Here is a 14,449-nt window from a genome sequence, read left to right as displayed (position 1 = left end):
AGCTATTTGCTGAACGACTGTTACCCATAAGAAGAGATGCCCTGAACTGAGCGGGGAATGGGCTGGAACGGTGTCGTGTAGTCGGGGGACATGGAGGGGATGCGAGGCGGGAGGAGGTCTGCACTTTGAACCCACAGGCACATCTTACCAGGGAGTGGCTCTGTCAGGCCAAGTGCTCAGCTCAAGCCCCGGGAGCCCGCGGCGGTCACTCACCTTCAGGGCGGGTGAACTCGCGGAAGGTGGGCAGCGAGACGACGGTGTGGGAGATGGTGTGCACGGGGTCCAGCACGCAGGTGACGTCGTTGGGGCGGCAGGACTTGATGCAGCGGACGGTGTCTGTCTTCTCCTGGCGGAGCCTGAGGGGAACCACAGCGTAAGAGGCGATGGGAAAGTCGGAAGCAGCGCTCCCACTGGGCCCGGGGTCCAGGGAGAAGCAGGGGCCAGGCGGCAGCACCTGCCCCAGAGACGGCTCCTCCGGGGACCCGCACCGGCCTCCGAGGCCCGGCTGCTCTGTGCGGATGCCTCGCGGCCCTTCCTGCGAACTGGACCGGGACCCACACACCCCCGACACGCCCCAGTTTCCGTCTGCTCTGGCTTGGGTGAGCAGAGCTTTGCTATTTGCCAACTATCTGAACTAAGCTTCAGTTTCTATAACTGCAAAACACGTTCATTCATTCATTCGCTCAACAAGTGAGTGCCTGCTGGGTGCCAGGTTCCAGGGGCACCAAAGCAAACAAGGGAGACGGGGTCCAGCTTTCCTGGGGCCCTGCGTCAGGTGGGTCACAGGGGCATAAATGAGGGGGTGTATGTAAAGCACCCAGCTCGGTACCCAGGACAAAGCAGTCCATCCGCGGTGTCACGTGAAAGGTGGGAGGAAGGACAAGGGACACACGTTTGTTATAGATCTAGGCATATTTTTAAAACGTCTTTACCAAAAAATAAACCACAAATGCAAGAGGCACACAAAACAAAGATACAGTTTCATGAGTATTATAAGGCAAACCACTTTATATTCACCACTCAGGTCAAGAAAGGGGTCTTCACCTGTAACTTGAGGCCACTGTGTGTGCCCCAGACCAGTCTCAGCCCCTTTGTGCACCCCCAAAGTGACCCCTTTCTTGACTCTCCTAGCAATCGCCCACCTGGGTTCCCTTACATTTGTATCACACAAGTATGAGTCTTGAGACATCATTTTTTTCTTAATAGAAATAGTCAGTTACTGTGTGTCCATCCCTGGTGCACAGCATCATGTTTCAGTCATCCACATACATACATATATACATACATATATTCCTTTCATATTCTTTTTCATTATAGGTTACTACAAGATATTGGATCTAGTTCCCTGTGCTCTACAGTAGGACCTTGAGGTTTATCTATTTTACATATAGTAGTGTGTATCTGCAAATTGAGACACCATCATTTAAACTTGTCCATTAAAAAAGTGCTGTTATGTGTTTTAAGTCCTTTTTAACCTATAGAGGTTTCCTCTCCCTCCCGTCATTATCTATACAGTTTATCTGTTAAGAAAGCAAAGCATCTGAGCTACAGCGCTCCCTACACCTGGGCTGGCTGACTGCCTCCTGGTGATGCAGCCCAGTGTGTACTCTGTCCTCGGTGTTCCCTGCGCGTTGGCAGCCAGATCCAGACACCTGTTCAGATGCAGGCCCAGGCCCTTTGAGGAAATGATAGTTGGTGGTGTGTCTTCCACCAGGGGCCACGTGGTATCTGACTCTATCCTTTCTGATGTCAGCTGCTGACACTGGGGGCCCAGTTCCACTGGCACCAGCGGGCGTAGTTCATAGAGGAAAAGCAAGATTCATGCTTGGTTCTTTCCTTGTATTTACCCATTTTCAGGATGATGGATGAGCAAATAGCTGTCCTCATCCAGAGGTTGTCTGTTGATTTTGTTTTAAATATTAGCATGAACTCAGATTTAAACTACTTGATGGATTTCAATCCACTGCAGTTACTATCCTTTGTTGGAGCTCACGTTTTCCCGCCTTTGGCCAGAGGCTACACTGGGTTGGTTCCTGAGTCGTTATTGACCTGGCCCCAGGACTCCCCGATATCTCTCTTGCTGTCTGGAATGACAAGGGGGTCCAGCCTCATCTTACACTTTTACTGCCCCAGCCATTTCTCCAAGAAGCATTGGGCTTGTTTTTTGTTTTGTTTTGGGTTTTTTTTTTTAAGTGGAAAATGGTATTTCAAGACCATAACCTGGATACCAGGAATGCTCAGCGCTACTGAGTTGGCCATGGTTTCTGAGCCTCTTCAGTGGACTTTTTTAAAGATTAAAATACAACATGAGTTCACACTGATATTTACAATTCAAAAGAAGAACCACACAGTTTTTAACTTAACCTCTTCTATCTACCAAAGGAAGCTCATTTTTTTTTCCATATTAAAATCCTGGTTCTTGAGAACACAGGCGATGATAGACTATCCCATAATTATTTATTTAGTTTAATCTGTATTTTGACCCAGCAGTCTCAGAATAACAATACTAAAATTACCACCACTAACATAATTACTTAAAATAATAATTTTGGGGGGAACATCCACCCTGTCCCACCCACAATCTTTAAATAGATGTGCTGTGTCTACGTTGTTTGAGCCTACAGTGATCCACACTATACTTTTTTCTTCTAACACCCATTTAGGTGTAGTTCTGTGAGTAACCGTGTTTAATGCTTATGTCCTTTGTACCTGCAAGGCTGTTTTGTTGGGTATAAAATTCTCGGCTTACATTTTCTTGAGTAGCCTAAGGCTTCATTTGCTTCTGGCATAAGTGTTGCTATGAAGAAATCTGATGACAATATAATTTTTTCCCCTAAAAGTCCCCTGTCATTTTTGCCCAAAGGCACATGACTTGTTTGTTTTCTCTTTAAAGTCCAAAAATTGTGCTAGACTGTGTCTTGATGTTGGTTGCTCTGAGTCAGCATGTTCAGGTAAGTTGTGTGTTCTTTCAATATGGAATTTCACATCTTTTAAAAAAAAATTCTGTAGAGTTTCTTGAGTTATCATTCTTAGTATTTATTCCCACCCCACCCGTACCTTGTCTGGGATTCGTTCTTCTGAGATTTCTATTATCTGTGTATTGGATCCTCTTTGCCCATCTTCAACGTCTGTCACTTTTTCATCACTTTTGTTATTTATCTTTCAATGTATAAAATTTCTCTTCTTTTCCACTTCTCCTTCTCTTAAATACTTATTTCTGGAATTCCTTTTTGCTTTCATTTTAAATTATTTCTCGAGTTCCATCACTTCATTTCTCCATTTTCCCTGATTCTGGCTTTCATTTTTCCTTCATTTTTGATCATTTTCTCAGTTCTTTCAGTTTGTTTTGCTATAGGTTACACTTTTTATCTAGTTTGTGAGTATATCTTCCTGGCATACTTGTACCCAGAGGGGTCTCATTCTGCTTTTTAATCTCTTTTTTCCTACAGTAGCTTTGTATGAGATTTAACCTGGATACTTTTGGTTTGATCACTTTTATGTGAACTTAGTTTTCCTGAAATCTGAGAAAGAGGCCTGGTTCACGGTGGCTTTTCTGGCCTCGCAGAGCTCCCTCATTGTGCTTTGGCAGCCTGCTCTCTGCTATCCCTCTACATTTACCCGAACCTTCATTTTCCATAGTTGCTATTGTCTCCTTCTGACTCAATTTTCTATTAGATTTCCAGCAGTTTCTCCATAGTATGACATATGACCTTAAGGGAAGCCCTGGTGACTCAGCTTTAAAAGCTCCCAAGGGCTAGCCTGCTCCAACCCTTCCCGGAAGGCCTTGTACACACCGGCCATTGTAGTGATGGAGACCACAATGCCTCCGCATCTCAGCTGCTGTTCTCAGACCGGTCTACTGAGCCTTCTAGGGGACACCTCCTGCCTATTTGGGGGTTCTTCCACTGCTTTCTCCTGCACAGGTGCCAATACCATGCAGGTGGGCACGAACTATATTTTGGGTTCATGGGGATACCCTGTCACCTTGTTTAGTTGTACATGTTTTCCATGGATTAAAAAAAAAAAGTCGTATCTAGTTGTTTGCGTGGTTTTTGCTTGGGATCCAGAGAACTTCAAAAATGATGCTGCAGCATCTTCCTGGACATCCATGCAGGACAGTCTGCACACACTATCCCATTTAACCTTCACGCTGTTTTCCTCTACACCACACTGCCCCCTTCCTTAGCAAACAAAACATCTTATTTTGTACTTGGGAATTTTAGAACAGGGCTCGTATGCAGGGCTTTCTGAAATGAGGCTGGAGTAACAGGCTGACAAGGGCTGGCTAATCCCAGCTATCCTGCCCTCCTTCAGCATCTGAGGCTGTGCAGGGCTGGGCTTCAGAACACACTCCTGGGCCAGGCTGCCTAGCTCTGAATCCCGGCCCCACTTTACATCCCCTGGGGGACTTTGGGGGAGCTACTTAACTTCTCTGTCCCTCCACGTCTTCACTGCGAAATGAGGATCATAACAGCACTTTGCTCACAAGGCTCTGTGAGGGCTCATTAAGTGCCTGGAACAGGGCCTGGCCCACAGAAAGCAGTGCACGGGTGTCCGCTGTCACAGTCGTTATTTTTATCGTCATGAGAGTGATCATCATAATTACTATCCTTCACTCTCGGGAGCTTGGTTTAGTACAGTGGCCGCCAGAAGTGTGCACGCAGGTCCAGGAGATGGAGGTGGAGGCAGCGCTACAAACCCTCTGAACTTTTATTCCCAATTTAAATCGAGAGCCAAATGAACAGTCAAGTACCTTCCCATGAGTGGAGAAACCAGCACTCCGTGCCTGCCTGCCACATGCCAGGTACTGCCTGGTGTGTAACTCCACACAATTTTCAAAACAATCCACAAAATAGGCCTGGCAGCTCTGAGAGGCAAGTGACTTATCCGAGGTCACAGAGCTAGTACATGGACAGGGAGACAGCCAAACTCATGGGGTTTGTTTGGTTGGTTGGCTTGGTTTGTTTTTTCTGCACTACAGGATCTCAGCAGGATGACAGAAATACTGCTACGGAGCCTCAAGCAACGGCAGGGCAGAGGTGAGCATTCAGGTAAGTCAGATATCATCCCCCACGTGTGCACTCGGGCAGACACACCAAAACATCAGAGATGTCCTGAAACAGAACGGGCCACCTGAAGAGGAAGGGGGTTCCTCAAACAAGGGAGAGTGTGAGCTCAGCTGGATAGTCAGTTGGGAGGAGCTTTGTAGAGGAGATTCTGGCAATATGTATAATGTCACTGGATGACTTTTAAAGTCCCCAAGAATTTCCCACCCACATCATAACACTCCTATGGGAAAAGTGCTCCTCTGGCCTGAACACTCTGGACCGTGATGAAAGAATAATTGACTACAATGATGATTTCACAGAAGAGGTGACATTTGAACTCCACCTTGAAAATACTATCCATCCATCAATCTATCCATCATCCATCCATCCATCCATCCGTCATCCATCCACCCATCACCCATCCATCCACCCATCGATCTATCCATCTACCCATTCACCTATCATCCACCCACCCATCCATCCACCCATCCACCCATCCAACCACCCATCATCCATCCATCCAACCATATGTTTATTCAGATGAGCTCCTTCTACAGGCCACACATTCTAAACATGTAGAGCATACAGGTACAACCCCTGCCTTCAAAAAGGCCCCAGAGCAGTGGGGATGATAAAAAGCAACAAGATGACACAGTAAATGCTCTGAGGGAGTATACCTGGCTCTGGGAAAACTCAGATTAAGCAAAGGCTTCCCCGAGGAGGTGACTTTTAAGCTAAGTCTTCAGGGAGAGCGGCACTTTGTGGGAGGATGGCGGGGCGCGTGCTAAAGCCAGAAGGCGGCACATTCAGGAAAGGGCAAGAGCCTTGTGTGACCAGAACTCAAGCAAAGGGTGCGAGCTGGAGCAGGGAGCGAGCTGAAAAGGCAGGCAGAGGCTGGATCAGGCAGGGCCTCAAATGCCATTCCAAGGGTGCTGGGCTTCGTAGAAGGTTCAAAAGAGGGGAGGGACAAAACCAGACTGATCCTTCAGAGAGGTCCTCTGGCTTCAGCCTGGAAGATGGGAGACTGAGAGCTGGTCCAGACCAGAGATGCTCAGAGAGGGGTCTGGGAGACAGTGGGGGGCTCAGAGATTCGTGAGCTCCCAAGGCAAGTTAACTGCTGCCTCTGTCGTAGGGCACGAGGCACGGAGATAAATGTACATCTGTCCTCTTCACTGGACACCACGTGGGCCCCTTCCCACCTTCACCCACGTACTTGTAGGAAGGACCTTAGGATCCTCTTACTTGATTCCTCTTGACAGTCTGCCTTCCCTTCATGTTTCTGCTTGAAAACAGGGTCGGCAGCCACAGAAACGCTAGACACATAAAGCAATGTTGGCGGAAAGTCGTCCATCCCTTCAGCAGCCATGAGTAGGGCACCTACTGCGGGCTAGGCACTGCCAGGAGCGAGGGACACAGCACTGAATGGGACAGACTTGGCCCCTGCCTTCACGAAGCCTTCTGGATGGTGGGGAAGACGAAAATGAGACACAGATGAATGGGAACTGTGAACTGTGATAAACATCCCAAAGGAAATGTTATAAGAAAGACTAATAGCAGAAACATAACCCAAGGGTGTCCAGGGAGGCCCCTCCAAGAAAGGAACACACAGGCTGAGGTTTAACCAACATTCAGGCTCCAAGGGTGCAAAAGCAGGTGCAAAGGGCCTGAGGCAGCAAAAGGCTCGGCAGTGTGCCTCAAGGGAAGTGATCAAGGAAAGAACAATTTGAGGCCAGGCTGGAGACGTACACTAGGACTGAATGATGCAGGCCTGGGAAGGCACACTGGGGGCTTGGCTGGAATCAGAGGGGGAGGTGAAGAGAGGCAGGTGGATTGAGGTCCACGTTGGAGGTATTGTGACCGAATGGAATAGTCAGAACTGTGAAGTCAGCCAGCTGAGGTTCAAATATTGGCTGTGTGACCTTGAGCAAATCACTCGCCCCCTCTGAGTCTCTCTGGGGACCTGCCCCACAGGACGGGAAGTGACGCACACAAAGGGCCTGACGCATGCTTAGTGGTTCCCATGAGCGGCCCATTTATGGTGCTGTCCTTCGCCTCCTCCTGGTGCGAAGCTGGGATCCTCAGTGGAGGGGACTGACCTCACTTAGCTAAGGGTGGCATCCACGATGCTGCAAGTGGGTCCAGAGTTTTTCCACCACACGTTCGGGCTTCGCATCAAGACAAGCGGAGCTCTGCCCCCCAACCTGCCCCCCTGCAGCACAGAGACCCCCCACCACGCCAAATAAAACCAAGGCACGCCAGCCATGCTGTGTGGGATCGCCTGCTGAAACTTTATTCAAATCCCGGAGGGCAGGGTTAGGAAAGCAGCGAGAGGGGGCCCCACCGCCCCACGGCCCAAAGCGAGCGCTCAGAGCTCTGCGGACACAAAGATGTAAAGCTTGGCCACAAAGGAGCTGACGGTGCCGTGGCGATAGAGGTCCATCCTGACGGTCAGGAGCAAGTCCCTGGGCTCGGGGACGGGCTTGGTCAGGGCCACCACCCCACTGTGGTGGCTCACCTTCCGGGTGGTGAAAAAGCCCTCCTCATTGCCGCCGGTGATGGCCAGCTGCATGCTGTCCCCGGGGACCGCACTGGAGGGGCCCATGCGGAAAACCACGGCGGGCACTTGGATGTTGGTGGGGAAAGAGAGGTGGTAGTAGGTTATTCTCAGAGGCAGCTTGGGGCACTCCTGATTCTCATGGCAAGGCAAGCGCTCGCAGCGGCTGCAAGAAAAGTGGACAGAGAGACAAGAAGAGGGTTAGGGCCGATTCAGCAAGCAGAGGAACAACAGAGCGCGGGGGAAGCGGGGGCTCGCAGTGCGGGGCCTCCCGCCGCCCCTGGGGCCACTCGGCCACGGGAAGAGCACCCCTCACTCACCTGCGGGAGGTGCCGTGGACCTCCGGGCCGCCGACTCAGCCACTAGCCTCTTCCAACACCCTCAGGGGGCGCTGGGTGGCTGGGGTCAAGGGTCGTGCCTGGAGTGGGGTGTGTCCCCCTGTCACCGGCAGAGCCCCACCCCGGGCTGGCCTCACCAGGCACACCCCGCCCTCTGAGTGTCGTCCAGGCTCCTGGCTCCTCGCCCGGACCGCGATCAGGGCGACACAGGGCTCTCGGGTGGGTCTCGGAGACGACCCCGCAGCGGCCATCTCCGCACTAGCGGGCACGGCTGCTGCCACTGACTGAGCGCGTGGCCACTCGTCCTCGTGATTCGCTAGTGTGGCCACACCTGCACCAGGAGGGCGGGGGCAGGGCCGCTTTGCAGATGAGGCAACAGGGTCGGGCACTGAGGTCGGCTCCGCTCTCCCTCACGGAGCCTCGTGCTCCAGGCCCAGATCCCTGTGCGCGTCCCCGGGCCAGCCAGAGCTGGGAATGGAGACGGGGATGGGCTCTGACTCCCTGTGACAGGAGGGGACGGGTTCTGACTCCCTGTGACAGGATGGGGACAGGCTCTAACTTCCTGTGACAGGATGGGGACATGTTCTGACTTCCTGTGACAGGATGGGGACAGGTTCTAACTTCCTGTGACAGGATGGGGACGGGTTCTGACTCCCTGTGACAGGATGGGGACGGGTTCTGACTCCCTGTGACAGGATGGGGATGGGTTCTGACTCCCTGTGACAGGAGGGGACAGGCTCTAACTTCCTGTGACAGGAGGGGACAGGCTCTAACTTCCTGTGACAGGATGGGGACAGGCTCTAACTTCCTGTGACAGGATGGGGACGGGTTCTAACTCCCTGTGACGGGATGGGGACAGGTTCTACCTTCCTGTGACGGGATGGGGACAGGTTCTACCTTCCTGTGACGGGATGGGGACAGGTTCTACCTTCCTGTGACAGGAGGGGACAGGCTCTACCTTCCTGTGACAGGATGGGGACAGGTTCTAACTCCCTGTGACGGGATGGGGACAGGTTCTAATTTTCTGTGACGGGATGGGGACAGGTTCTACCTTCCTGTGACAGGAGGGGACAGGCTCTAACTTCCTGTGACAGGATGGGGACAGGTTCTAACTTCCTGTGACAGGATGGGGACAGGCTCTAACTTCCTGTGACAGGATGAGGACAGGTTCTACCTTCCTGTGACAGGATGGGGACGGGTTCTGACTTCCTGTGACAGGATGGGGATGGGTTCTGACTTCCTGTGACAGGATGGGGACGGGTTCTGACTCCCTGTGACAGGATGGGGACAGGCTCTAACTTCCTGTGACAGGATGGGGACAGGTTCTGACTCCCTGTGACGGGATGGGGACGGATTCTGACTCCCTGTGACGGGATGGGGACGGATTCTGACTCCCTGTGACGGGATGGGGACGGATTCTGACTCCCTGTGACGGGATGGGGACGGGTTCTGACTTCCTGTGACAGGATGGGGACGGGTTCTGACTTCCTGTGACAGGATGGGGATGGGTTCTGACTTCCTGTGACAGGATGGGGACGGGTTCTGACTTCCTGTGACAGGATGGGGACAGGCTCTAACTTCCTGTGACAGGATGGGGACAGGTTCTGACTCCCTGTGATGGGATGGGGACAGGTTCTGACTCCCTGTGACAGGATGGGGACGAATTCTGACTCCCTGTGACAGGATGGGGACGGATTCTGACTCCCTGTGACAGGATGAGGACAGGTTCTACCTTCCTGTGACAGGATGGGGACGGGTTCTGACTTCCTGTGACAGGATGGGGACGGGTTCTGACTTCCTGTGACAGGATGGGGACGGGTTCTGACTCCCTGTGACAGGATGGGGACGGGTTCTGACTCCCTGTGACAGGATGGGGACGGGTTCTGACTCCCTGTGACAGGATGGGGACGGGTTCTGACTCCCTGTGACGGGATGGGGACAGGTTCTGACTCCCTGTGACAGGATGGGGACGAATTCTGACTCCCTGTGACAGGATGGGGACGGATTCTGACTCCCTGTGACAGGATGAGGACAGGTTCTACCTTCCTGTGACAGGATGGGGACGGGTTCTGACTCCCTGTGACAGGATGGGGATGGATTCTGACTCCCTGTGACAGGATGGGGACGGGTTCTGACTCCCTGTGACAGGATGGGGACGGGTTCTGACTTCCTGTGACAGGATGGGGATGGGTTCTGACTTCCTGTGACAGGATGGGGACAGGGACTGTCTTCTGGCTCCGGGTCTCGAGCTGCCTTAGAAGCAGAGCCAGGGTGCAGAGTCCCACAGGGCTTCACAGAGTGAGTCCCAGGAAGTTCTGACATCCTGACAGTGGACTCTCCATTCAGGGGCACCTGCTGTCCCAGCCTCCCTCACACCTCCCTTTCAGCTTTTTGCGTCTCCATGCCTTATGCTGGGTGACTAGGACTTATTTCGTACGTGCCATTTATTGTGAGTGCTGTCTCTTTTGACATCCTTTCCCCAGGCTCTTTTTCAGGACTCTCAAGGATCCTTTCATTTACTTTTAGTGGCCATTTACTGTTCTGAGCCCTTCGGAAGGACACGCTGGCAACGAGCTCCATGCCCCTAAAGGTATGTGAGGGTTGGGGCCTGCGTGGGGGGGCCCGGTGGCAGAGGGGAAGACACCCACGCTCGGGCCAGATGGGAGTGCTGGGGGTGGCCGTGGAGACACTGAGGGCCGGTGCCCGGCCTCGGGCTGGGAACATCCGGGTTCCTCCTCCCACCAGCTCCCTCACTGTCCCACATCGTTCTTATTCTGCTGACGGGAAGACTGAAGCTCTGTGAGGACACGTAACTCATTTATGACTCCACAGTCTGGACCAAATGGCAGAAGCAAACTCAGCCTGTCTCACTTCAAAGCGCATGTACACACTTACGTACACACACAGACACACACACACAGACACAGACACACACACACAACCAGCCACTTCAGGAAGGGCCCAGTGGTCTGGCCAGCAGGTGGAGCTACAGTCCCCTTCATGTGTGTTCCGTTTTCCCACGTCTCCCACGTGGCCTGTATCCTGTCCAAGACCAGGGTTTTGATTTGATGATTAACCCAGTGTATGTGGAAGGCAGGAAACGCGAGGTGTGGGTGAGTTCTGGGAGAGCTCCCGCAGCCGTCACACACCAGAGAGCCGGACACTCTCCTCGATGACTCATTAACCAGAGCACCCCAAGCCCTTCCTCACTGGCTCCTTCCAGACCACTGGCTTCCCTAGGGTAGGGCCGTGGTTCTTTGGCTTTATCTCCAGGACCCAGCACCAATTTGACACCTACTGTGTGCTTTATACCTGTGCACAAATAAATATTCCCCGATTTCTCTGGTACGTTCCAACTTCAATTATCCTGTCCTGCTCTACCCGTATTTACTGAAACATTCCAGAAAGCTTAACTACGGCATCTGGCAAACTGCCTGTCAGACTGGGAACGGCCTGGAAGCCTTCGTTAGCTGGGGCATCCAGCTGGACGAGGGGCTGTCGTCACTGCATCTGCTACAGAGCAGAGGCCCAGGCCCCTAGGACCCCACGCCTTGATTTCCACCTCAACCCCTATGAGAAAATAATGTGCCCCAATTGTTCAGTTCAATGAATTTGAGCAGGACACCCCAGGTTTCATGAAAAAGGCATTACTGAAAGCCAGCACACACTGGGAATAAAAGAGGTCCCCAAGGCCAGCCCTTTCCCTGGGAGTCATAGCCATTTCGGCCACCCCCAGGCCATCTGATGCTTACAGCCGTCCCTGCTGGCAGTCCCCTGACTTTTATGCTCCTATCATTCTGGACACAAGCCCCAGGAACTGGCCAGTAAAGGGCTCCACCCACTCCGTCCACCCACGTTACACCCTGGGGCCAAGAGCTGTGCCAACCAAGGCTGCCCAGCTTCACTCTGGCTTCCAAGACCACAAGTGTCAGGGACCTGACCCACTGAGGGGTGAAGAGGATGTTTTCAGCCCTGCCCCAGGCTGCGGGGCACTCTGAAGGTCCCTCCCGTGGACAGGAGGGAGTTGTGTGGTCAGGATCTTAACAGCCCGGTCAGTCCGTGAGGCCCAGCCCTGCGGTTTGCGGCCCAGCCTGCTGGGTCACGCTCCAGTTACCGCCCCTCGGCCACCAGGGAAACTGGCCAGCAGGAGGCTGTGTGCAAAGAGAAGGCTCAGGCCCAGACACAGAGAGAGACTTACTCAGATCTCGCCTGTCTAGACTTCCTGAATGTTAACCACAGAAGTGCTGGCCCCTGGGTCCCTTCTAATTCAGCTCTTTTAAATTTTACAAATTGATTTCTAAAGATCAGATCATAAATTCTTGAAGAGAAGGAAAAGGGCTGTAAAACAGAGAACTCCAGCCTGAGGAGTCAGCAGTGCTGAGAGGAGGCTGCCCCGTCTCACCTGGAGATCCGGCAGGTGTCCTGCCCACCTTGGTTTACATGACTTGTTAGTGTGACCACACTCACACTAAGCTAGTGTTGCTCCCGTGGTCCCAGAGTAACTCCCCCAGCTGGAATGGGGCAACCAGGACTAGACCCACTACGGCCTCTCCACCTGGACAGGCCCCGCCCCACTTCAGTGCAATGACGCTGGGCTCCCGGCAGGTCCGTGATTACTTGACAGGGTCACCAAATGACAACTTGTAACCGGACAGACTCCTGTGTGCAGCAGGAACAGCCCCAGGACCCCATAGCCCTACAGGGGCCTATGTCTCGTCTTCCATATGAGGGCCAAGCAACCCGAGACTCACATGGTCACATAGTCAGCCCACAGGCGCACAGTCAGCAGCAGAGCCCCTCTGAGGAAGCTCTGAGTTCTGGGAGGAGAACAGGGGGTTGGCTGTCCTCCTCCTGGCCACTGTTTTCTGGGCACTGATGCTGGCACTGGGCTGGAGCTCTTAATTGCTAACCCTCGCTCTTCCTCAAGGCACGTACAAGCAGGTATTCTCAGTGCTGTCAGAGGCAAGAAGGGCCCCTGGTGGCCAAGACCCCAGGCCATGGCACCAGGGACAGGAGAGCCAGGCTGGGAAGCCAGGGTGGGAGTCCCGGTCCTGGTCCCTCCCTCCTCCGCATGGCCTCTCAGATGTCACTCTGTCCTGGACTCCAGAGACACTGCCCACCCCCACTTCATCCACAAATACTGGCAGTAAAATGTGCCTTAGGTGCCCACCCACACCCCCTGGGCTGAACCCAGAGCGAGCAGGACGGAGGCGGGCTCTGCCACTACCCCCTTGACAGCAAGAAGTTCACTGGACCTGCTCACAGTCAAGGTCAAGGGGCCTGGAATGGACGGAGATGGGAGGCAAACCTAAGCGGGCCTGACGCCAAAGCCAGGTCTTTCTAGAATGTCACAGCATCTCCATGAGGCTCGAAGACAGACCAGGGGTCCTGGCCCTCCTCAGGTCAGGACCCTCAGTGGGGGGAGCTCCACTCGCCTCCCAGCCTCTGTTCTGGCCGCCGGGTGGCACTGGCGAGCAGAAAGTGGGTCACAGGGGCTACAGTCTTCCTGAAGGGGCGGCTTGGAGCCCGGTCCCCGCTCTTCCCCACTCTAGCCTTGACTGCAGGGTTGGGAGGCACTTCCTGCCCTAAACACAGGGAGCTACGGGGCCCCTCTTTAGCATCCCCCAGGGGGCAGGCTGATGAATCTATGGGATGGACACAGACTAGGCGTCAACCCTAGGGGAGCAGAACGGGGCTGCTTGCTGAACCCGTTTCATCACTGGGAACCCCTCTGTTCCCTGTTAATGCATGTCCACAGCCCACCTCAATCCCACCTCCACTCCTTCCCTCTGCCTAACTCAGCTCCTCCTTCCCCCTTCATTCAAGCATCGTCAACTCCACGCACCCCACACCTCGCATGCCCTCTGCCAGAGCCCAGCACCCCTGCACCCTGTGGCCGCTGCTGCTTCTGCATATGCTCCTCATGGGCTCTGTGCAGGGGATGGGGGCCTCTGCGAGCCCACTGTCCGCCCAGGAGCCTGCACACAGTAGGACCACGGCGAGCATTCCTCAAACAAGTAAATGACTCCCCAGCACTGAGGGTGGCCCAGGATTCCAGAACACGCACCAGTGCGACAGGGAGCAGCCGATTTCAGCCACAATCTTGGCACGCGATGCCAGCTGCCCAAAACTGGCTTAGCAGGCATGGAGACCTGTCCTCCCCTTTGCTTTCGGGATTGTGTGTGAATTACAGGTCGACAACCAAAGGATAATCTTCCGGAATTCTCAAACCCAGACACAGACCAGGGCCTGGGAGTGAGGGAACTTACACAGCCTCAAACTGAGCACCCAGATGTTTCCCCAGGGTTCAGGGGAGCACCAATGTTGCCCACTGAACTACAGCATAGCCCACAAGCCCTTCAGAATGCTGTGCACCCACAAACCCGGTGGCAAGGACCCAGGCTGGGGAAACAGAGCGGGCCTGGGGCAACCGCCCCTCGGGCAGAGCACGTGGATACTGGGCCTGGTGCACTGCCCAAGACCGCACTGACCCCCAGTAGGAGGAGCAA

General features: G+C 53.6%; 1 protein-coding gene across 6 annotated transcripts in view; it reads right to left on the bottom strand.

Moving 5' to 3' along the window:
* The window catches only part of FBLN1 (fibulin 1), a 77,866-nt gene that overhangs the window by 22,767 nt on the left and 40,650 nt on the right, over positions 1-14,449 (bottom strand). For 5 of the 6 annotated variants that reach the window (XM_032492437.1, XM_032492440.1, XM_032492438.1 and 2 more), the window contains one exon: positions 214-356. In XM_032492437.1, coding sequence (XP_032348328.1) covers positions 214-356 — 143 coding nt within the window. Of the gene's footprint in view, positions 1-213; positions 357-7,310; positions 7,769-14,449 lie in introns of those variants that run through there. The other variant, XM_032492441.1, reaches the window with a different exon arrangement.

This window comes from Camelus ferus, chromosome 12 (assembly GCF_009834535.1).
Source record: "Camelus ferus isolate YT-003-E chromosome 12, BCGSAC_Cfer_1.0, whole genome shotgun sequence".
NCBI classification, from domain to species: Eukaryota; Metazoa; Chordata; class Mammalia; order Artiodactyla; family Camelidae; genus Camelus; species Camelus ferus.
Note: the sequence above shows the minus strand (reverse complement) of the source record. Positions and strands in the feature narration are given on the sequence as shown.